The sequence below is a fragment of the Cetorhinus maximus genome, chromosome 8 (assembly GCF_964194155.1).
Source record: "Cetorhinus maximus chromosome 8, sCetMax3.hap1.1, whole genome shotgun sequence".
Classification (NCBI taxonomy): domain Eukaryota; kingdom Metazoa; phylum Chordata; class Chondrichthyes; order Lamniformes; family Cetorhinidae; genus Cetorhinus; species Cetorhinus maximus.
Window position 1 is genome coordinate 9820364 of NC_135886.1, and position 24385 is coordinate 9844748.

Consider the following 24385-nt stretch of genomic DNA (forward strand, 5'->3'; position numbering starts at 1 on the left):
CCTTCTGTACCAGTCTGCCATGAGGGACCTTGTCAAAGGCCTGACTGAAATCCACGTATATAACATCCACCTCCCTTCCATTGTCGATCATCTTTGTCACTTCCTCGAAAAACTCGATCAAGTTAGTGAGACACAACCTCCCCTTCATAAAACCATGCTGCCTCTCACTAATACACCCATTTGCTTCCAAATGGTAGTAAATCTTGTCACGAAGAATCTTCTCCAATAATTTCCCTAGCACTGATGTAAGGCTCACCGGCCTGTAATTTGCTGGATTATCCCTGCTACCCTTCTTAAACAATGGAACAACATTGGCCATTTTCCAGTCCCCTGGGACCTCACCCGTAGCCAGTGAGGATACAAAGATTTCTGTCAAGGCTCCAGCAATCTCCTCCCTTGCCTCCCTCAGTACTCTGGGGTAGATCCCATCTGGCCCTGGGGACTTAACCACCTTAATATTCTTCAAGACGCCTAACACCTCCTCTTTTTTGATCTCAACATGATCCAGGCTATCTACACACTCTTCCCTAGACAAATCAACCGCTAAGTCCTTCTCTTTGGTGAATACTGATGAGAAGTATTCATTTAGTATCTCTCCCATTTCTTCTGGCTCCACACACAGATTCCCACCTCTGTCCCTGAGTGGGCCTACCCTTTCCCTGTCTACCCTCTTGCTTTTTAGAAATGTATAAAAGGCCTTGGGATTTTCCTTAATCCTGGTTGCCAGTGACTTTTCATGACCCTTTTAGCCCTCCTGACTCCTTGCTTAAGTTTCTTCTTTATATTCTCCACAGGCTTCATCTGTTCCCAGCCTTCCAGCCCTTACGAATGTTTCCCTTTTCTTTTTGACTAATCTCACAATATCCATCATTATCCAAGGTTCCTGAAACTTACCATGCTTAAGCTTCATCCTAGCAGGAACATGCCGGTCCTGAATTCTTATCAACTGACGTTTGAAAGCCCCCCACGTCAGTTGTTGATTTGCCCTCAAACATCCCCCTCCAGTCTAGATTCCTCAGTTCCTGCCTAATATTGTTATAATTAGCCTTCCCCCAATTAAGCACCTTAACCCGAGGACTCCTGTTATCCTTATCCACCAGTACCGTGAAACTTACTGAATTATGGTCACTTTTCCTGAAATGCTCCCTTACTGAAACTTCGACCACCTAGCCGGGTTCATTCCCTAATTCCAGGTCCAGTATTGCCCCTTCCCTAGTTGGACTATCTACATATTGTCTCAGGAAGCCCTCCTGGGTGCACCTTACAAATTCTGCACCACCCAAACCCCTAGCACTAAGTGATTCCCAGTCAATATAGGGAAAGTTAAAATCACCCACCACAACAACCCTATTGCTTTTACATTTTTCCAAAATCTGCCTACATAACAGTTCCTCAATCTCCCGCTGGCAATTGGGAGGCCTATAGTAAACCCCCAACATTGTGACTGCACCCTTCCTATTCCGGAGCTCTACCCATATTGCCTCGCTGCATGAGCCCACCGAGGTGTCCTCCTGTCGTACAGCTGTGATATTCCCCTTAACCAACAGTGCAACTCCCCCACCTCTTCTACATCCCTCTCTATCCTGCCTGAAACATCTAAATCCTGGAACGTTTATCAGCCAATCCTGTCCATCCTTCAACCAAGTGTCTGTAATAGCAATAACATCATAGTCCCAAGTACTAATCCAAGTTCTAAGCTCATCTGCCTTGCCTGTTATACTTCTCGCATTGAAACAAATGCATTTCAGAACCCCAGTCCCACTGTGTTCAGTAATTTCTCCCTGCCTGCCCTTCCTCTTAGTCCTACTGGCCATATTCACAGGTTCCCAGTCATTTATTTCACCTGCTAACCTATTGCTCTGGTTCCCACCCCCCTGCCATACTAGTTTAAACCCACCCAAGTGACACTAGCAAACCTTGCAGCCAGGATATTGGTGCCCCTCCAGTTTAGATGCAACCCGTCCTTCTTGTACAGGTCCCACCTGCCCCGGAAGAGATCCCACTCATCCAGATAGTAGAACTAACTGAACTGCTCTTTGAAAAAGCCGATGCAGATTCATTGGTCCAAATGAGCTCCTTCTGAGCTACACTATTTCACGATACTGTGAAGACTACCTTCAATCACTATAAATGGAAGTTCCTGTTCTTTGTTGTTCCTCGCTAAGAAGTAGTTCTAATGCTCTTGGGAACCTTCCTTCAAAGTGATCAGCATTTGTGTGCAAATTTGAGCAGAAATGCTGACAGTTGCTAAACCATAGCAGGCATCACAGCTGAATCTAATCCTGTATTAACTCTACAATGCCACATGCGCACTTCAAGCAGCAATCACCATTTAGTAATCGGGAGTAGTCCCTGACTGAGATACTACCAGCTAATACAGCACAGGTCAGAAACTGAATCAGAGACCTTCCTGGTATATATGACTATAAAACTCACTCTTGCTGTTCACCTCTCTTCTGGAATTCTGCCATAAAGCTGCATTCCTGACCCTATTAAAAGCAACAAAGGCCAAAAATAACCGACTCTTTTATGGACCTTTCCAAACACAGGTATTAGCATTGGATTATAAATATCTGACAGGTCTCCCTGCTTAGCACAGATGGCAAATGCAGCATGTAGTTAAGCCATATGGATCAGAGGTAGCAGACTGAATTCCCAGTCTGTGCTGAGTTAGTCAATCTTAGCCAGAATCCATGCAGATTCTTTCCAACAGGTATCATAGGAGGAGGCAGACATACACAGAAGAAAAAAAAGTGAAAGACAAAAAAAAAATGAATACAGGAAAGAGAAATGGAGGGAATGTCCCTTTTAAGTTTGTAAATACATTAATGAATTCTCTATCCCACACATGCCAATATTGGGTAAAAACATTACTTTGAACTCATTATTTATTAAAAATGAAATGCTGCAGATGCTGGAAATCTGAAATAAATACAGAAAGTGCTGAAAATGCTCACAAGTCTGTCAGCATCTGTGGAGAGAGAAAAAGAGTTAATGTCTTGAGTCACATATGACTCTTCAAAACCGAAGGAGGGTAGATAGATTTGATGTCATTGAAAGGGGAGAGGTGGAGATATTTGAGTCTAGAATACTGTAAAGATTGCTTATCTATACCCAATTCATCATTTCAGAAAAAACTGGGCCATTCACCTCATCACAAATCAGCCACCCAGAGGTGGACAAATATGACATGGAACAAAAGACAAAGGGAGTGGTTATGGTTGTAGTAAAGAGACAGCATTTGTCGAAAGTGAGTGCAAATCAGAATAATGGACAACTCTGTATGAAAGAAAAACATGAAAAATAAGATTCAAACCCGAACATGGCAAAAAAAAACCCCCAAAATGGAGAACAGAGTTCATGGTCTGAAATTGTTGAACTGAATGTTGAGTCCAGAAGACTGTAAAGATTGCTCATCTATACTCAATTCATCATTTCAGAAAAAAACTGGGCCATTCACCTCATCACAAATCAGCCATCCAGATAAATCCTGAAAGAACCCCATTCAGCACTGAATTATTTCTTTTAAAAAATCTAGAGGGTGTGTCTCTGTTATTCTTGGATGCCTATTTCATACACTGATTGTTCTGAGGGATACATTTCCTCATGTGATTTAAGGAAGTGGACACAAAGCTAGAAAAATAAGAGATTAGAATACCAAACCAAAGGGGGGAAAAGGAAGAGAGAGAATCCAGTGAAAGTCAGTAAGGGTGAGGGTGTGGGTAAGCAGGGCAGGTGTAATTTGTAGAGGGAGTAAAGACAAAGGGTATGAGAAATTGTCAACAGTGGAAATGTCATAGGCTTATTGAACTGTTTCACAGGAGAAGACAGAGGGTCAAGGGTGCAAAAGTAAGTGGCCTGGTGATGAACAGGATTCAAACATTAGCTCAGAGTTAAACAGGATAAGAATATTGCAAACAGTCTGATTCAAATTGAGAACAAGCTAGGCCAAGGAAGGATATGAAATCAGTGATAGGGAAGTGAAATTAATGGTGTTAGCTGAAAATAATACCATCAATTTAACTGATGTTGAGCTAGAGTTATCTATTGAAAATTTCTCCCTGCGCTAACTTACTCATGTCCTATTTTGATTAATTTGTTTAAAAAAAGGTCTGCCTAAATGGATTTACCCTCTGAATCTTTCTAAAGTACTTGTACATGTATAAAAAAAGTTTTTTTTTGATATGTGTGTGTGTGTGTGTGTGTGTGTGTGTGTGTGTGTGTGGGGGGGGGGGAGGAGGAGAAGAGAGAGAGAGAGAGAGGGGGGGTGAAAGAGAGAAAGAAAGTTAATTTGTATTTTGTCTCTCTCCAGGCGGCAGACAGGCAACATGCTTGTGCCACTGCTACTAGCTAGCCACTAGTGTGGTTTAGGTCAGAAGTGTCCAAGTTTCGTACATTATGGGGACCCAAGGGGAAAATCATGGAGTCTCAAGGACCACATATTAACATTTTTCACATTATGATTAATATGAAGATATTTCTTGCCAACAGGCCTTGCTGATTTTATTTATTCTTTCCCCACCAATGAGGAAACAATCTAAAAACAGACTTTGCCAAAGCTCCAGGTCCACAAAATTCAGGATAGGACAAACAAGCAAATGAGAAATAAAACCAAATCAGGTTGGGCCAGCTTGCCATGATTTGGGGGGCACATGTGGCCTTTGGGTCAGTTGGAAAACGTATTCTTCCTGTGGCAAAGTAACGGCTAGGACAACATAGTTAACATTAAAAATGTATTTCGAAGGGTGTAGGGAAGGCAAGGTAGTTCTGTTGTTAATGAATGTTGATAATGTAAACCGAGAAAGGGACTGTAATTATCAATGGATATTAACCGAAGCATAGTTCACTTGAGCAAATTAGGTCTACTTAGCAATTCTCAACATCTCTCCTTCCTTCCCCAAAATCCCGATTGTTATTGGCATTAGAGGTTTAAAATGTAAAAAGAATAATTATACGTTTCAAACAGAAAGTAAACCTAAAGTGCAGTTTGCCAGCAACTCAAAAAGATTTCCACACACACGATTCCCACACACACGATTCCCACACACCCTGCTCCCAGTAGTAACGGCCATTTTGTAGCTTAAATATCTTTAATAAGCTTTGCTATCAGGTTGGGACATTATCTCTTGGTCGGTTACTACCTTAAAATAAAACTCACTACAAACAATGCGTTATCCTACAAATGATTCCTTCTTCCCACTACCGCCCCCCCCCCAATAAAAATCTCACATATTTAAGCTTGATATTTCAATTTATATTGTGCACAAAATCAATGCTATTTGAAAACCCAGATGTGAATAGAATCGAACAGAAATCAACAACAGCATTTTCTAAAGAATTCACGAAAGACGTGATACATATATAAAATTGTAGGGTGCACAACAACGCAAACAATTTACAGTTCATAAACAGAAGGAACCGCAAATCCAAATGCAACTAACACAGAGGCACAAAATCTTCAAACAAGAAACCCCACATACAAAGCCCATTATTAGGAATAGCAACAGAGAGCCCGACACTCCCCCAATAAAGAGATTCAACTCACAATTCGGCGCGCAACTAAAAATGCTTGAATACTGACAACTATTATCACACTCAAATACAAAAGCATACGCAAACACATACAAGTCCCCTAAACTCACGGTGCTTTTAACTTCTGAAGAATCCTCCTCGTCGCTGGAAAAATCCGCCCTCAATTCTGACTTATTCTTAGAAGTAATGTGTTTTAAATAGAGCTGCACATAAACCTCTTTCTTCTGCTCCCTCTGCGGTAAAGACACGTTATGAGCAATTAATTCACTCTTCAGTCTGCTTTTAGTTAAATGAGAAGGATCTTGGTTCTCCCCCATATCTGACATATTCAGCACGAGGGTCAGATCACTCTTGTTTATAAATTAAGGTTAAACACTAACCAAAGAAACAGCATACAAAACATCCCACTGCATACACGCATGTACGAATTACAAACTGTACATGAAAACAAGTTCAAGGCGGATTGGACGCGATTGAAAAAGGAAACCCATTGGACAAACTGTTATTAACTCCTTCGAGGCCACATCAAAGGCTATGGATATTGCAATAAACTCCTTATGTTAAATAGTCTATAACACCGCCAGCTTTACATTGATTTTTGGTTTACCTGGATACCACATTCTCCAAAGTTCCCTACCAACATAGATATCAGAATTCAGACAGTTAAGACATGAAAAACTTGAATTCATTCGTGGGTTTTGAGCATTACTGACAAGGTTGGCATTTATTGCTCATCCCTAATTGCGCCTCAGAAAGTGATGGTGAACCACCTTTTTCTTGTGGCCTTTGTAGGATTTTGACCAGCAACAGTGAAAGAATGGCGCTATAGTTCCAAGTCAAAATGTTGTGAGCCTTGGAGTGGAACTTGCAAATGGTGGTGTTCTCATGCATCTGCTGCCCTCCTTCTGCATGGTAGAGTTCATGGGCTTGGAAGGTGCTGTCAAAGGGGGCTTGGTGAGTTGCTGTAGTGCATCTTGTACATGGTATACACTGCTGTCATGGAGCACTGATGGTGGAGGAAGTGATTGTTCAAGATGGTGGATGGGGTGCTGATCAAGTGGGGTCCCCGCTCCAAACTGCATTCACTAGCTACTGCCTCCATCCCTCTCCCTGGGATTAAGTCTGAGGTTAAGCCAGCCTATTCACAACCTCTGTGTCACATTTGTTCATGAGGTGAGCTTTCGACCTCATAATCACGCCATCCTAAGACCATCTTTCTCCACTTCCGTAACGCCATCTGGTTTCTTCTCTATTTCAGCTCATCTGCCACTAAAACCTCCATTCATATCTTCGTTACCGATAGACTAGAGAATTCCAAGACAATCCTGGCTGGTGTCCCACATTCTATCCTCTGTAAACTTGATGTTATCCAAAACTCAGCTGTCCGTGTCTTAACTCACACTAAGCTCCATTCCCCTATCACCCCTGTGTTCAGTGACTTACATTAGCTCCCAGTCAAGCAGCGAGTTTAAAATTTTCATCCTTGTTTTCAAATCCCTCCAAGGCTTTGCCCCTCCTTATGTCTGTAATCTACTTCAGCCCTCAAGGTATCTGCACTCCTCTAATTCTGGTCTCTTGTGCATTCTCTATTACAATTGCTTCACCATGGTGGCCATGCGTTCAGTTGCCTAGGCACCAAGCTCTGGAATTCCCTAAAAAAAAAATAAAAAATACCTGGAAAAACTCAGCAGGTCTGGCAGCATCGGCGGAGAAGAGTACAGTTGACGTTTTGAGTCCTCATAATCCTTCAACAGAACTGGAATTCCCTCCCTACACTTGGACCTCACTTTCCTCATTTAAGACACTCCTTAAAACCTACATTTTTCAGGGCTGAAAGAGACATCCTTAGGCCCACTCATGAGTCTGCACGATATACAGTGTGAAATAATTGATCAGGGTAGCCATTATCCCACAGGATGCCTTTGATACACCCTATTTCAAATGAACTCCCATTCCTTTACATGCTAGTTGAGAAATCTGCCAGGGGGTTCTTTACCTGTCTACCGGAAGCCTACCTTCACTGGTCAATATATGCATTGGGATTCTTACAGTTCCATGGGCTATAAGATTGGTCTTATTAGCAACCTCGTAAATAGGACCTGAGCCATTTGCGCACCATGCAAGCTTGATGATGAAATAGGGCACATCAAAGGCATCCTGTGGGATAATGGCCACCCTGATCAGATCATTTTGTGCTGTATATGGCACAAACTCATGAACGGGCCCAAGGCCATTACTTTCGGCCTTGAGGAGTGCCCAGTGTACCTGAGATTACCCTGGAACGGCAAGGTGTCTCAAAAATTTGAACAACAGGTGAAACTAGTTGTTTCACATTGCCACTATGCAGTAGCAACACCAGTGGTATTCGCCACTAACAGGATGTTGCTGTTAAGCCAAAAAGATGTTCTCTGCCTTTCACACAAATGAGTAATGTGGTAAATGAATTTCAGTGCCAGTGGGATGCTGGTATGTAGGCCGTACATCCCAAGACTGGCAGATTATATCAAACGGCATGTCCCTTCTGCTGTTTGCAACGCGCAAGGAAGAGACCATACCCAACCAGCCCGTGCTTGGAAAACTCAAAACACAGTGTCCAACATTAGATGTGATTCCACGATTGGACAACATTTGCTAAATAATCCTCAGTATGCTAAGAATTACGGTGACAACCAATTTAAGATCGTCAGTCGGGCTCATAGAGTGGCACGTCTGCATGTACTGGAAGCTACATATATTAATACATGGTTTGTTCTTTGCAGATAGAAAGAACCAGAAAGATCCAAAATTCCTTTGATTTGGGGAAAGTTCCATTAGGTTGGAAAATAGCAAATGTAACTCCTTTATTCAAGACAGATAGAAAACAGGAAACTACAGGCCAGTTAACTTAATATCTGTCACAGGAGAAACGTTAGAAGCTATTATTAAAGATGTTATAGCAGGGAACTTAGAAACGTTTAAGGCAACCAGGCAGAATCAACATGGTTTTGTGAAAGGGAAATCATGTTTAACCAATTTATTGGAGTGCTTTGAAGGAGTCAATGTGCTGTGGATGAAGGGGATGTACTGCACTTAGGTTTCCAGAAGGCATTTGATAAGGTGCCACATCAAAGGTCATTGTGAAAAATAAAAGCTCATGGTATAGAGGTAACATATTGGCATGGATAGAAGAATGGCTAGATAAGAGGAAACGGAGGGTAGCCATAAATGGGTCTTTTTCTGGTTGACGGGATGCAACAAATGGTGTGCCACAGTGATCAGTGTTGGGGCCTCAACCTTTTATAATTTATATGAACGACTTGGATGAGGGAACAGATGGTATGGTTGCTAAATTTTCTGACGACATAAAGGTAGGTAGGAAAGTAAGTTGTGCACAGGACGTAAGGAGGCTACAAAGTGACACAGATTGGTTAAGTGAGTGGGCAAAGATCTGGCAAATGGAGTATAATGTAGGCAAGTGTGAAATTGTCCATTTTGGCAGAAGGAATAAAAATGAAGCATATTATCTAAATGGTGAGAGACTGCAGAGCTCGGAGGTTCAGAGGGATCTGGGTGTACTAGTGCATGAATCACAAAAGGCTAGTATGCAGGTACAGCAAGTAATTAGGAAAGCTAATAGAAAGTTATCGTTTATTGCAAGGGGAATTGAGTACAAAATTAGGGAGGTTATGCTTCAGTTGTACAGGGCACTATCCATATCTGGAGTGTTGTGTACAGTATTGGTCTCCTTATGTAACAAAAGATGTAAATGCATTAGAAGCAGTTCAGAGAAGATTTACTAGATTAATACATGAAATGGGTGGTTTGTCTTATGAGGAAAGGTTGGACAGATTAGGTCATGGGTCATGGTTTAAAAATAAGGGGTCGCTCATTTAAGACAGAGATGAGAATTTTTTTCTCTGAGTGTTGTGAGTATTTGGAGCTCTCCTCAAAAGGCAGTGGAAGCAGAGTCTTTGAATATTTTTAAGGCAGAGATAGATAGATTCTTGATTAACAAGGGAGTGAAAGGTTATCAGGGGTAGGTGGGAGGTTACAATCAGATCAGCCATGATCTTATTGAATGGCAGAGCAGGCTCGAAGTGCCAAGTGGCCTATTCCTGCTCCATGTTCGTACGTTTGTATGTACATACATTGCGCCTGTTCCAGCTAAACAAAATAGGTGTCAGTCATTCGCTGGTTCATTCCTCAGGACAATGCCTTGACTAATCAGAGTCATGCTGCCTGGTTTAAATTTCAAACAATGCTTGCAAGTTAACTGTCAGTCACCATCAACTGGTACATTCTCCATGGCAACACCTCTACCAATCAGAGTTCACTTGCCAATCAATCAGTACTCTCTTCTCATACAGTATAAATTGTTGTTCCCTTTACATTTGGTATTCTTGTGAATTGTCCTGATGAGTGCAAGATAAAAAGCTTTGACAAAAAGGTCCCTTTTCTCAGCAATATTCAAGTTCTATACTACCAAACGACTATTCGTCATTTTGCTGACGGTAATTTTCAGATTCACTACTTCATGTTCTTCTTGGGCCTTCATTCCTGGCTGTGTGATGCTTATTGAGCTTATAACCCAGTGTTGCTCCCCCTCTTTGTTTCTGGTTATATAGCAAAAGAAACAAGGAAACACTGTTACAAGCCATGGTTATTCTGCAGTGAATGATATAGAAACATTCCTTCCATCTTTGTTTTCTCTTATCATTATTGCTTCTATCTTTCATTTCTTATTGTGTAAAATTGAGGTCAAAAATGGCAACTGTCCACAATGGTATGGCTGAAAATCAAGTGCTCATTATGCAGGGAATTCACAGGTGTGAGACCTGTGCCCAATTATACTGTGCAGCAGGATGTTACAACGCTCCTAAGTACTATGTTTAAACAAGATAGTGGGAGAGATTGTTGTGTGCCAAAAAAAACGTTACAACGATATTCTAGGTCCATATGTATAAGAGGAGTAAATTAGATTGTAAAGAACAATTTAAGTCAAATAAAATGAATACCTATATGGAAAAATTCAGCTTTCATTTTCAGATCATCGTGCACTATGGATCATAGGACCATTTTACCTCTGGCCTCTTTGGAATGGCAGGACCTCCGCCCATCAATGTCTGTATACCTGACTGTAGTATAAGGGCCTGGCACGTATAGGGCTAATGTGGGAATGAGTAAAGCACAGCCCACACAGTGATGTAAGAGAACGCATGACCTACAACTAGGAGTCAATCGAGTGTTGAACAGAGCTATATGTATCAGCAAGTGTGGAGGCAGCTCCTAGCTTGAGCCCTTACATATATATGTACATAGTTCTTGTAGTTAATAAAAACATACAGTTAACCTGCTTAAGACTACAAAAACTTAATTAAGGCTTACCGGGCAGTGTCCAACACCGTACAACATGGTAGCAGTGAATGGAACAACTCAAAATCTCAGAGACTGCAGAAGAAAATTAAAATCATGGAAAACTGAAGGAAAAAATCAAAGAAGCATTCTGACCTGAAAAAAGCTCCAAGTGAGGGCAAGAAGGGAATCACGAGAGAAAAACTCCAAAGAAAGGCTTGGAAGCTGAGGGCAGAAATTAAACTTCTCACTGCAGCAGAAGACTCCACTGAATTCTGTGGAAGCCCAGCTTCAATACCCACAGTGTGCAGAGTCAGCAGACCTAGCAGGGGTGAGCTAAATCTGTCAAATTCCAGGATAAAGCCAGTCCTGAGAAACTTTTGAACAGTTCAGTGGTCAGAGATCGCCATTTAAAAACTCTGTTGGAGGGACTGGATTTCCCAGGTCAGCGCCTGAACATGTGGCATCCAAGCTTGCTCCGAAAAGGAAAAAAATAAATTAATTTAGAAGAATTGCAGCTAAAGAATCTGCTTTAATAATGAGCACAGGGTTCTCAGCTTTCGTGACCCTAAAGCATAGCGCTGAGACAGAGAAGTCTGCAGCAAGCAGCCATTGTTTAAAATCTTTTCAAGGCTGAGCGCAAGCACCATTGCAATGGAAGCCTGCCAAAACTGGCAGGCACGGGTGAACCCTTTGTCTTCAAACAAACAGCTACGCCATCTTGAACTTCAGCAACCTCTTATAGCTGAACCTACACTTTAAAAATTTTTAACCATGGATCAGAAATTCTCTCTTCCAGGTCAATTTGGACTTATCCAAGGTCCAGGTCAATCACATAATTGGGGACTTTGCAGAAAAAGATTCCTTAAATGTATGGTTGCTTCAGGTCTGGATAAAAAGACAGATGCTCAACACCTGCTTTACTCAGTAGGCTCAAAAGCAGACAACATTACAATATTATTGATAGACAAGAAATCAACAAATCATCTGTTAAATTTGAAGACTTATTAAAATCATTTGATGTTTATTTAAACCTAACAAGTAACAAAATCCTCACAGGCTAAATTTAGTAAACGTGTCCAGCAGCCAGGCGAATCTGTTGACTCATTCATTAACGATCTGTACAGGATGGCTGAAAGCTGCGAATACAGAGACCTAAAACCTGAACTTATCAGACTTAGAATAGTCATAGGAGTAGTGGACAATACACTCTCAGACATAATGCAAGCATGATCTAACCCTTAAGAAAGCAATGCAGATTGTTAGGCAGTCTGAACTCAGTCTGCAGCACTGGTCAATTTTAAGAGGAGAAAGTAAACCATGGTACAAAGGAAGCCTCATAGTCCAGAAAGCACAGAAACAGGGACATTCCCCAGGCCAAGGGAAGCAATACCATAACCAACCAGTAGAGCAACCAGGCCAGCATGGTACAGCAAAGTGCCCCACAGGCAAGAACAATGTCCTGCAATTTCAGCCCAATTCTTTCAATGCAACAGAATTGGGTTCCCCTTCTCCTCAAGCAGTCAGCTAGGGGCCCTCGGGCACCCATAGGGAGGAGGATCAGCAGATGCATACCCCAGGGCCATCCACCCAGGTGACTCTGGGAGTGTCCAGCCCATCTGAATCCCCTCCTCCTGTGACCAAGCAGCTCCAGGTCCACAGGTCAAGGAGGGTGCCACTACCACACAGCAGGACCCCCAAAGCAGGCCGGGGCCCTCCAGGTCTCAGCGCTCCAGAGGATGCACGTCAAAGTTATCACAGACAGGTTCATGTTCCTGTCATTCAGATATGAAACCTTGGCTCCTGCACAGGATAAAAGCAGGTGTCTCAGTTCAGGACCTCTTCACTGTGCAATGTGTAACCTTATACCAAAGTGATGGTCCGGCTTCACACTCACTGGACACATTATGATGCCTGCACCTCGATGGTGCTTTTCATTGCTGCCAGAATATCGTGGGCAGGCGTCACAGTGATCCGCCATTCTCTCTGCATGCTCTCAGAACCTGAGGTGGGGCCGGCCCCCATCTCTTCAGGATCTATGACTGGTGATGCTGTGCGCCTGAAGGGGTCAGGTGCTGAAGGTTGAGAAAGGATCAGGTGTATTTAAAGTTTCACGGCTGCATCTCCATATGTCCCCGGTCACAGAGCGCAAGTGAGCTGCCCTCAGCCAGATAGGAGTCAGACATTCAGAGATGCAATGTGAAGATCTATGGTGTCTCCTCACTGCATGTTGTCATCATCCTCCACGAATCTAGCAGCTATGAGGGGCTCCTGAGCGCGCCTGCCTTGTCTGGTCAGTGCAACGGCCTCATCGATGACATCCTCGCCTTCGAGGACCTCATCACCCTCATCCCCATTGATGTCCTTCTCAAGAGAAGAGACCTCCAGCTCCTCCATCTCCTTATCAGCAAGCTCCTCTCCCCATTGCAGTACCAGGTTGTGAAGGGTGCAGTATGCGACGATGCTGTGTGACACTTTGTGGACTGTATTGCAGGGTTCCACTAGACTGGTCCATGCACCAGGACCTCACTTTCAGCATCCCGAGGATTTGCCCCACCAAGGTACGAGTTTGTAGCATGAACCTCATTGTACCTTCTCTCTGCTGCAGTCTGAGGCTGCCGCACAGGTATCATCAGCCACATCCTCTGTGAGTAGTCCTTGTACCCGAGGAGCCAACCCTGCAGCCTCTCTGAACCCTGGAAGACATCAAGGATCCGAGACCTACTGAGAATGTAGGAGTGGTGGGCATTCCCTGGGAACTGTGCGCAGACCTGCAGGATGCGTTTGTGGTGATCGCACACCAGCTGAACATTCTGTAAGTGGAAGCCCTTGCAGTCGACATAGTTGGCCGCTTGTTGCCAAAGCGATCTGAGTGCCACGTGAGTGCAGCTGATGGCATCCTGCACCTATGAGAAACCTGCGATCTGGGAAAACCCCAGCACTCTTGCATCCTGGCAGTACTGGTTCCGGGCAAAATGCACAAAGTTTTGTGCCTTCGCGAAGATGGTATCTGTCACCTCATGGATGCATTTGTGGGTAGAGATTTGCGATATCCCACAGAGGTGACCTGTGGAGCCTTGAAAGGAGCTACTGGCATAAAAAGTGAGCGCAGTGGTCACTTTCACGGCCACTGGATACCCTCCATGTCCCCTTAGCGCCAAATCCTGCAGCAGGTGGCAGATGTGACTGGCCAGTTCCCTAGACATGCGCAGTCTTCGGCGACACTGGTTCTCGGTCATCTGCAGGAAGAAAGCGGTGTCTATAGACCCTGAGTCTAACTAGGCGCCGACCAGCGATAGATCGCTGTGGCTCTTGAACGGTGTGTGTGAGAACCCTAGCTGCCCCCTCTTCCTGAGGGTGCTGCTCCTCCCTCTGCCCAGCCAGGCGCCTCTGTCGCTCTCTTCTCCTTTGTTTCTGCTCTCTGTAAGCCATGAGGCATACAGTTAGGTCACCAGGCTCCATGCTCCTGATGCAGGATGAAAGAGAGAGATGCATGGGTTAGTTTGGGTGTTCTAAGAATCTTTCTTGTTTAAGACTGAACATACGAACAGGGAGCAGGAGTAGGCCATTCAGTCCCTTGAGCTTGCTCCGCCATTTAATAAGATCAGGGCTAATCTGATAGCAACCCGAAATCTGCATCCCACCTACCCCCGATAACCTATCACCCCCTTGCTTACCAAGAATCTATCCACCTCTGCCTTAAAAATATTCAAAGACTCTGCTTCCACCACCTTTTCAGGAAGAGAGTTCCAAAAACATGACCCTCTGAGTGAAAAAAGTTTGCCTCATTTTGGTTTTAAATGGACGTTCCCTTATTTTTAAACCGTGACCCCTAGTTCTAGATTCTCCCACAAGAGGAAACATCCTCTCCGCATCCACTCTGTCAAGACCCCTCAGGACTTTATATGTTTTAATCAAGTCACCTGTAACTCTTCTAAACTTCAGCGGATACAAACCTAGTCTGTCCAACCTTTCCTCATAAGATAACCCACTCATTCCACGTATTAGTCTGGTAAACTTTCTCTGAACTGCTTCCAAAGCTATTTAAGAAAGGATGTAAATTAAGTCACCAATACTGTACACAGTACTCCAAATGTGGTCTCGCTAGTGTCCTGTACAACTGAAGCATAACCTCCCTACTTTTGTATTCAATTCCCCTCACAATAAATGATAACATTCTATTAGCTTTCCTAATTACTTGCTGTACCTGCATACTAGCCATTTATGATTCATGCACTAGGACACCCAGATCCCTCTGCACCTCAGAGCTCTGCAATCTCTCACCATTTAGATAATATGCTTCTCTTTTATTCTTCCTGCCAAAATGAACAATTTCCCAATTTCCCACATTATACTCCATTTGCCAGATCTTTGCCCACTCACTTAATCTATGTCTTTTCATAGCCTCCGTATCTCCTCTTCAAAATTTACTTTGCTACCTATCTTGTGTCATCAGCAAGTTTGGCAACCATCCCATCCATCCCTTCATCAAGTTATTTATATAAATTGTAAACAGTTAAGGTCCCAGCACTAATCCCAATGGCACACCACTCGTTACATCTTGCCAACCTGAATAAGATTCATTTATGCCTACTCTCTGCTTCCTGTTAGCCAGCCAATCTTCTATCCACGCCAATGTGTTACCCACTGTACCATGAGCTTTAATTTTTTGCAATAACCTTTGATGTGGCACTTTATCAAATGCCTTTTGGAAATCTAAGTACAGTACATCCACCGGTTCCCCTTTATCCACAGCACATGTTACTTCCTGAAAAGAACTCCAACAAGTTGGTTAAACACAATTTCCCTTTCACAAAGCCATGTTGACTCTGCCTGATGGCCTTGAGTTTGTCCAAGTGCTCTAAGCTTCTAACATTTTCTCTACGACAGATGTTAAGATAACTAGCCTATAATTTCCTGCTTTTTGTCTCCCTCCCTTTTTGAATACTGGAGTTACATTTGCCATATTCAAATCTAATGGAACCCTCCCCGAATCTAGGGAGTTTTGGAAAATTAAATCCAATGCATCAACTATCTCACTAGCCACTTCTTTTAAGGCCCTAGAATGTAGTTCATCAGGACCCGGCTCTTGTCAGCCCGCAGCTCCAACAATTTTCTCAGCACTTCTCTGGTGACTGTAATTTTCCTGAGTTCCTCCCTCACTTCCATTTCCTGGTTTATAGCTGTTTCTGGGATATTACTTGTATCCTCTATAGTGAAAACTGATGCAAAATATCTGTTCAATCCATCTGCCATCTCCTTGTTTTCCATTATCAATTTTCCAGACTTACTCTCTTTGGGCCAACACATTCACATTGTTAACTCGTTTCTTTTTAAAAATTTATAAAAACTCTATCTGCCTTTATATTTCTGGCTAGCTTTCTCTCATACTCTAATTTTTCCTTCCTTATTAGTCTTTTAGTCATTCTTTGCTGTACCTTATATTCTGTCCAATCTTCTGACCTGCCACCTGTCTTTGCATAATTATATGCTTTTTCTTTACCATCTTTAACCTTTCTAGTTAACCACAGATGGTGTGTCCATCCCTTGGACTTTTTCTTACTTGTTGGAATGTATCTATTCTGTGCATTCTGAAATATCCCCTTAAATATTAGCCATTGCATCTCTATTGGCCTATCCATTAATGTAATTTTCCCCTTAAGGCATCGTGTGCTGCATGGCTACCTGGAACCCCACCCAGCTCCGCCCCACTCCACCTGACCAACTGGCGGCAGCTTCATCCACTGCATGCTGTACTCTCAGCACAGGCATTCTCCTAACCCACACTGCAAGGCTGCAAAATTTGCTTGAACCATGCAAGAGACTGGTCCAAACCTAAATGATGACACTGCAAGGGGTGTGAGCACCTCTACCAGTGACTGCTCCATGGCCAGCTTCCACAAGGAGATCGTACAACAGTTCTGCAGTCCACTAAAACGCTCATTAGTTTGCAGTCTGTACCCAAGGGGTGAAAAGCTCTGGAGCATTTGGTGGCACTTTTAGGCCTCTGCTTTGCTTGAGTGGGCAGATAAGCTAGAGACTCGATTCCAAGAGTGTCAATGTGGCTGCGCCTGAACTGTCTCAGCTGTGGAGGAATGGTCACTTTATACAAGGTTTCCCTAATGCGTGGCCGCTTCCTCCCTGCCACCACCACACGTACTTGTGCACTACCATCAACTGGAGTGCAGCCCACCCCCCAACTCACCTCAGCCACAGTGCAGCCCTTGCCGCACCACCTCTCAACCAACTTGCCTCAACTGCAGTGCAGCCCTTGCCCGGCACTGCACTATCTGCCAGCTGGGAAAATGTGACTTACCTGTGCTCTTGCCTGAATGCGTAGGGCTTCAACCTTGAGGTCCAACAGGCAACTCTCGCAAGCGGTGCTCAGCGTTACTGTGCACTCACCTCAGAGCTCCCCTCGAAGTGCAGCTCGCCAGGTACACACCTTATAAATGCTGTTGTGAAACACGTCGATGTGCAATCATGCCGACGTATTCGTATGATCCAGCATTGGGGGGGGAGGGGGGATGATTCCAGAGAACTGCTTCTAATGATAGGCAGATGTATTACAATTAAGTTCCCGACGTTTGGTGGCAGGAAATGCAGTCTGCCATTGATAGGTGGAGCGGACCGATTGCAAAATTGTTTCACGATGGCGTGAAACAGATTTTTGGCCTTCCTGCCATATTACCTGCTCACGTCCACCATGATGCCCGCTGCCAATGAGAGCGGTCAATTCCACCCAGTATATCTACTATATTCAGGCAAGCAAAATGAAAGTTAAATGGGTAATCTCAGGTATTGCAACAGGGAAATAATGCCAGAAAATAAAACCCCTAGGTCTACAACAGTTAGCTTCAGAAGGGAGGATCTGCTAATTATGAGGCACTACATACCACCACCAATCACAAATATAATTATTTAATATTAATTTCAAATGAAGCAGCACATCTCCTACCCTATCAGGACTATTATCAATCTACACATTATCTCTCCACTGTCTATGGAACAGTGACAGATATTGCAGGTTCATTACCACATGCATCACTCTAGCTGATCAAAAGGAAGACGGGGTCTGAGATGCCCATTGGCTTCTCTTGTGCATGATTTCAATTTTCTTCCCTGCTCTCATAAAGGTGTGTGCTGATGCTGGGGCTGGATTGCATAGAAGCAAGGCACTCTTTGGTATTTTAATCAAGTGGTGATTCTAGGAAGAAAACATTAGCAGGATTAGTCAACTGTGCCAGACATTACAACCAGCTTCCATGTGTCCCTGTTCTGTCCATATGTATGTGCACTTTCGCGTAAGTCATTAGCCCAGGGAACAGATCAATTTAGGTTTCTAAGTGCTGTAAAGATCAGATAACTCATAAAGTGATTATACCTTGGATCTTCCTGATCTATTTGGCTCAGTTATACACTACCAGTCACAAATAAATTAATTGGGGAAACTACTTACTAATATCTTTTCAAAAAAAATGTTGATAACGACATGCTTTTCAATTTTACAAAAAAAGACTATGATGCTATTAGAATTTACTTTTTAAAGGATGAAAGTTACCATGGTCTTAACATTGGGTAAGTCTTGGGATAATTGGTTCAATATGTGGATGGTCCAACAAGGGACGGCGCAGTGTTGGACCTAATTCTGGGGAATGAAGCCGGACAGGTGGCTGAGGTGGTGGTGGGGGAGCATTTTAGTGATAGCGACCACAACATAATACATTTTAAGTTCGTTATGGACAAAGAAATAGACAAGTTGCAAAAACATGTTTTGGATTGGGGGAGAGTGGATTTTAGTAAAATAAGGCAGGATCGGGCCAAGGTAGACTGGGAACAGCTACTTGTGGGGAAATCTACAGAGGAGCAGTGGGGGGGCGTTCAAAAAGGAAATGGGGAGGGTACAGGCTCAACATGTTCCCTCTAGGTAATAGGAAGGAGTAACAAGCCAAGAGAACCCTGGATGACCAGAAATATTCAGGTTACAATGAGAAGGAAAAGAGAGGCTTTTAGCAGGTACAAGGGAAGCCAATCAGTGGAGGCATTAGTGGAGTACAGAAAGTGCAGGATGGAGCTTAAGAAAGCAATTAGGAAAACTCTGGCTGGTAAAAGTAGGGAAAATCCCAAGATATTGTATAAGTATATCAATGGGAAGAGGATAACCAGGGAAAGAGTAGGGCCCATAAGGCACAAAGGGGGAAATCTATGGGTGGAGCCAGAGGACATCGATAGAGTGTTGAATGAATACTTCACATCCGTCTTTACCCAAGAGAATGAGGATGAAGCTATCGAACTCGGGGAGGGAGACTGCGAGGTTCTTAAGCAAATTGATATAGGGAGTGACAAGATATTGGAGGTGGTGGCAGGCTTAATAGTGGACAAATCTCCAGGTCCAGATGATTTGTGTCCCAGACTGCTGAGGGAGGCAAGGGAGGAGATCACATGGGCTCTGACCCAAATATTTAATTCCTCTCTGGCCACGGGCGAGGTGCCAAATGACTGGAGAACAGTTAATGTGGTTCCGCTATTTAAGAAGGGTTGTAGAGATAAGCCAGGGAACTACAGGCCAGTGAGTCTCACGTCAATGGGTAGGGAAACTATTGGAGAAAATTCTGAAGGAGAGAATCTATCTCCACTTGGAGAGGCGAGGTTTGATCAGGGATAGTCACCATAGCTTTGTCAGAGGGGGATCATGCAAATTGATTGAATTTTTTGAGGAGGTGACCAGGTGTGTAGATGAGGGTAGTGCAGTTGATGTAGTTTATATGGATTTCAGCAAAGCCTTTGACTAGGTGCCTCATGGGAGACTTATAAAGAAGGCAAATGCACATGGGATACAGGGTAATTTGATAAAGTGGATTCAAAATTGGCTTAGTTGTAGGAGACAGAGGGTGATGACAGAAGGATGCTTTAGTGATTGGAAGCCATGGTCCAGTGGCATACCACAGGGATCTGTGCTCAGTCCCCTATTATTTGTCATTTATATAAACAACATAGATGACTATGTGGGGGGTAGGATGAGTAAGTTTGCAGATGACACAAAGATTGGCCGGGTGGTTAATAGTGAGGTTGAGATATAGACGGGATGGTCAAATGGGCAGATAAGTGGCAGATGAAATTTAACCCTGAAAAGTGTGAGGTGATAAACTTTGGAAGGAGTAATTTGACAAGGAAGTATTCAATGAACAGCATGATACTAGGATGTTCTTAGGAACAAAGGGACCTTGGCGTGTATGTCCATAGATCTCTGATGGTGGAGGAGCATGTTAGTGGGGTGGTGAAAAAGGCCTATGGAACACTTGCTTTCAATCGAGGCATAGATTACAAAAGTAAGGAGGTCACGTTGGAGTTGTATTATTGCAGTGCAGCACTTAATCAAAGGAGTGCACATGCGAAGTAAGTGCTGCAAAGAATGCAAGCTATAAAAACACAGGAGCAGGAGTAGCCCACATGGCCCATCGAGCCTGTTCCATCATTCAATACGATCAATGGCTGATCTTGGGCTTCAACACCATTTTTCCGCCCTCTCCCCATATCCCTTAATTCCCTGAGAGACCAAAAACCTGTCTATCCCAGCCTTAAATGTGTTCAACGGTGGAGCTAGCACAACCCTCTGGGATTCACAACCCTTTGAGAGAATAAATTTCTCCTCATTTAAGTTCTAAATAATCGGCCCCTATCCTAAGACTGTGCCCCCATGTTTTAGATTCTCTGACCAATGGATACAAGCTCTCAGCGTCCACCCTATGAAGCCCCTTCAGGATTTTCTAAGTTGCAATGAGATCGCCTCTCATTCTTCTAAACTCCAGAGAATATAAGCCCAATTTACTCAGCCTCATAGGACAATTCCTCATCCCAGGGACCAATTTAGTGAACCTTTGCTGTACTGCCTCCAATGCAAGTATATCTTTTCTGAAATATGAAGGCCAAAACTGAACACAGAACTCCAAATGTGGTTTCACAAAAATCCTGTACAGTTGTAGCGAGACTACTTTATTCTAGTACTCCAATCCCCTTTGCAATAAAGGTCAACGTGCCATTTGCCTTCCTAATTGTTTGCTGCACCTGCATGCTAACTTTCTGCGCTCCTTGTACAAGCACACCCAAGTCACCTTGAACATCAACATTTACAGGTTTTCACATTATAAAAAAATTCTGTTTTTTTATTTTATGATCAAAGTCAACAACTTCACACTTCCCTATATTATACTCTACCTGCCATCGATGGCAAGCTATACATTGTAGAACCTCACTATTTCAAGCTTTTTGGATTGACTAAACGTTTTTCATTAGAAATAATGATGTTTTTTCTTGACTTCTTTCAACTCAGTGCTGCTTTAGTACACATCTCCCACTACCACCACCAGTTAAGGGCATGCCATTGGACTTGCCAATGGCTGTGAAGGATTTGGTGGAAAAAGCAAAAGTCTTTGGGAAGGCAGGTATAGTGGCAAACCCCACAGTTGGCTCAAAATTGCATTATAATGCTCTGGCACAATCAGTTTAGAATATTAGAGACAACCTGCTTTTTCCATCTCTGCTTCTGCAAGGAAACAGTCACCATGTTGTGTCTGAAGAATAAACAACCGGTAAGATCCAGCCCTGAGTGCTGCAGTTAAAACCACTGCCATATTGAACTTTATGCAACAGGCTTTCTCCAAGCCACTAATGCTGATATTTGCGTTTATCTGTACAATGTTGCATAAAACAGGTCACTATGCTTTTGCTTGGCGAGGAAAACATGTTTGTCATTTTCCCAGTGGAAAGAATGGAACAATTAAGAGTATGGTCCAGCACTTAGACCATAAGATGTAGGAGCAGAAATAGGCCATTTGGCCCATTGAGTCTGCTCCGCCATTCAGTGAGATCATGGCTGATCTGATAGTCCTCAACTCCACTTTCCTGCCTTTTCCCCATAATCCTTGATTCCCTTACTGATTAAAAATCTGTCTATCTCAGCCTTGAACATACTTAACAACCCAGCCTCTACAGCCCTCTGTGGTAAAGAATTCCACAGATTCACTACCCTCTGAGAGAAGAAATTCCTCCTCATCTCTGTCTTAAATGGGCAACTCCTTACTCTGAGATTATCCCCTCTGGTCCTAGACTCTCCCACAAGGGGAAGCAACCTCTCAGCATCTACCCTGACAAGCCCCCTAAGAATGTTATATGTTTCAATAGGGTCACCTCTCATTCTTTTAAACTCCAATGAATACAGGCTCAACCGACTCAACCTCTTCTCACAAGAAAATTTCGTCATACCCAGAATCAACCTAGTGAACATTCTCTGGACTGCCTCCCAGTGCCAGTATATCTTTCCTTAGATAAGGGGACCAAAATTGTTCACAATATTCTAGGTGTGGTCTAACTAGTGTCTTGTATAGTTTTAGCAAGACTTCCCGATTCTTATACTCCCCTTTGAAATAAAGGCCAACATTCCATTTGCCTTCCCTGTTACCTGTTGAACTTGTATGTTAGCTTTTTGGGATTTATGCACAAGGACTGACAAATCCCTCGGTGCTGCAGCCTTTTGCAGTCTTTCTCCATCTAATTATTCAGCTCCGCTATTCTTCCTGCCAAAGTGCATAACCTCACATTTTCCCACATTATATTTCATCCGCCAAGTTTTTGCCCACTCACTTAACCTGTCTATATCCCTCTGTGGGCTCCTTGTGTCATCCTCACCACTTGCCTTCCCACCTATTTTTGTGTCATCCACAAACTTGACGATAGTACATTCGCTTTCCTCATCTAAGTCATTAGTATATATTGTAAATAATTGAGGCCCCAGCACTGATCCCTTGGCACTCCATTAGTTACAGGTTGCCATCCTCAAAATGCCCCCTTTATTCCAACTCTCTGTCTTCTATTAGTTAGCCAATCCTCTATCCATGCTAATATACTACCCCAACACCATGGACTCTTATCTTATTAAGTAGCCTTATGTGCGATACCTTATCAAACGCCTTTTGGAAATCGAAATATATTATATCTACTAGTTTCCCTTTATCTATCCTGCTTGTTACCTCCTCAAAGAATTCTAATAAATTTGTTAGGCATGATTTCCCCTTCATGAAGCCATGCTGATTCTGCTTGATTAGATTATGTATTTCCAAATGCTCTGCTATTACATCCTTTATAACAGACTCCAACATTTTCCCAATGACAGGTGCTAACTGGTCTATAGTTACCTGTCTCCCTCCATTTTTGGATAAGGGTGTTACATTGGCTGTTCTCCAATCCCCTGGGACTTTTCCAGAATCTAAGGATTCTTGGAAGATTACTACCAGTGCATCTACTATCTCTGTAGCTACTTCCTTTAATATCCTAGGATGCAACCCATCAGGTCCAGGGGACTTATTGGCCTTTAGCCCCATTAGTTTCCCTAGTACCTTTTCTCCAGTGATAGTTATTGTGTGTATTTCCTCCCCCCATTTTTGCCCTTTGATTATTTAGTATTTTTGGAATGCTATTAGTATCTTCTACCTTAGTGCAGACTGAAGCAAAGTATTTATTCAACTGCTCTGCCATTTCCTGGTTCTCCATTATTATTTCCCCAGCCTCATTCTCTAAGGGGCCTATTTCACTTTGGCCTCTCTCTTACTTTTTATATATTTTATTATTTTTGGGTCATCTTTTGTTGGTTTTTAAAATTTCCCCAATCCTCTGGCTTACCACTAATCTTTGCCACAATGTATGTTTTTTTCTTTCAATTTGATACTGTCCTTAACTTCTTTGGTTAACCATGGTTTTACCCCTTCCTTGAATCCTTCTTCCTCACTGGGATATATCTTTGTTGAGAGTCAAGAATTGTTTTCTTAAACGTCTGCCATTGTTCATCAACTGTTCTTTCTGCTAAACTGTTCTCCCAGTCCACTCCAGCCAACTCTGCCTTCATTCCTTTGTAATTACCCTTATTTAATTTTAGCACAGTTGTTTCCGACCCAAGTTTCTCACTCTGAAACTGAATGTTAAATTCTACCATATTATGGTCACTGTTTCCTAGGGGATTCTTTACTCTGAGATCATTTATTAAGCCTGCCTCATTACATATTACCAGATCCAAAATAGCCTGATTCCAGGTTGGATCCACAACATATTGTTCTAAGAAACTGTCCCAAATACACTCTATGAATTCTTGCTCGTGTCTATCTCTGCCAATTTGATTTTCCCAATCTACATGAAGATTGAAGTCACCCATGATTAATGTACTGCCTTTTTTAAATGCCTTCATTATCTCCTGATTTATTCTGTGTTCTACAGTATAGCTACTGTCAGGGGACACCACCAGTGTCTTCTTCCCCTTGTTATTTATCTCCACCCATATGGATTCTACACCTTCCGATCCAAGATCCTTTCTTGCTATGATACTTATTCCATATTGTACTAACAAAGCTACCCCATCACTGTTTCCTTCCTGCCTGTCCTTTCGAAAAGTCACACACCCCTGAATATTTAGTTCCCAACTCTGATCCCCTTATAACCACGTCGCTGTAATGGCTATAAGATTATACCATTAACC

General features: G+C 43.0%; 1 protein-coding gene across 1 annotated transcript in view; it reads right to left on the reverse strand.

Moving 5' to 3' along the window:
- LOC144683420 (lamina-associated polypeptide 2, isoforms beta/delta/epsilon/gamma-like) overlaps nucleotides 1-5906 on the reverse strand; it is a 51106-nt gene extending 45200 nt beyond the window's left edge. Inside the window, exon 1 of the mRNA XM_078546414.1 lies at nucleotides 5643-5906. Coding sequence (XP_078402540.1) covers nucleotides 5643-5858 — 216 coding nt within the window. The 5' untranslated portion in view covers nucleotides 5859-5906. The remainder of the gene's footprint in view (nucleotides 1-5642) is intronic.
- Nucleotides 5907-24385: the final 18479 nt, after the last annotated feature.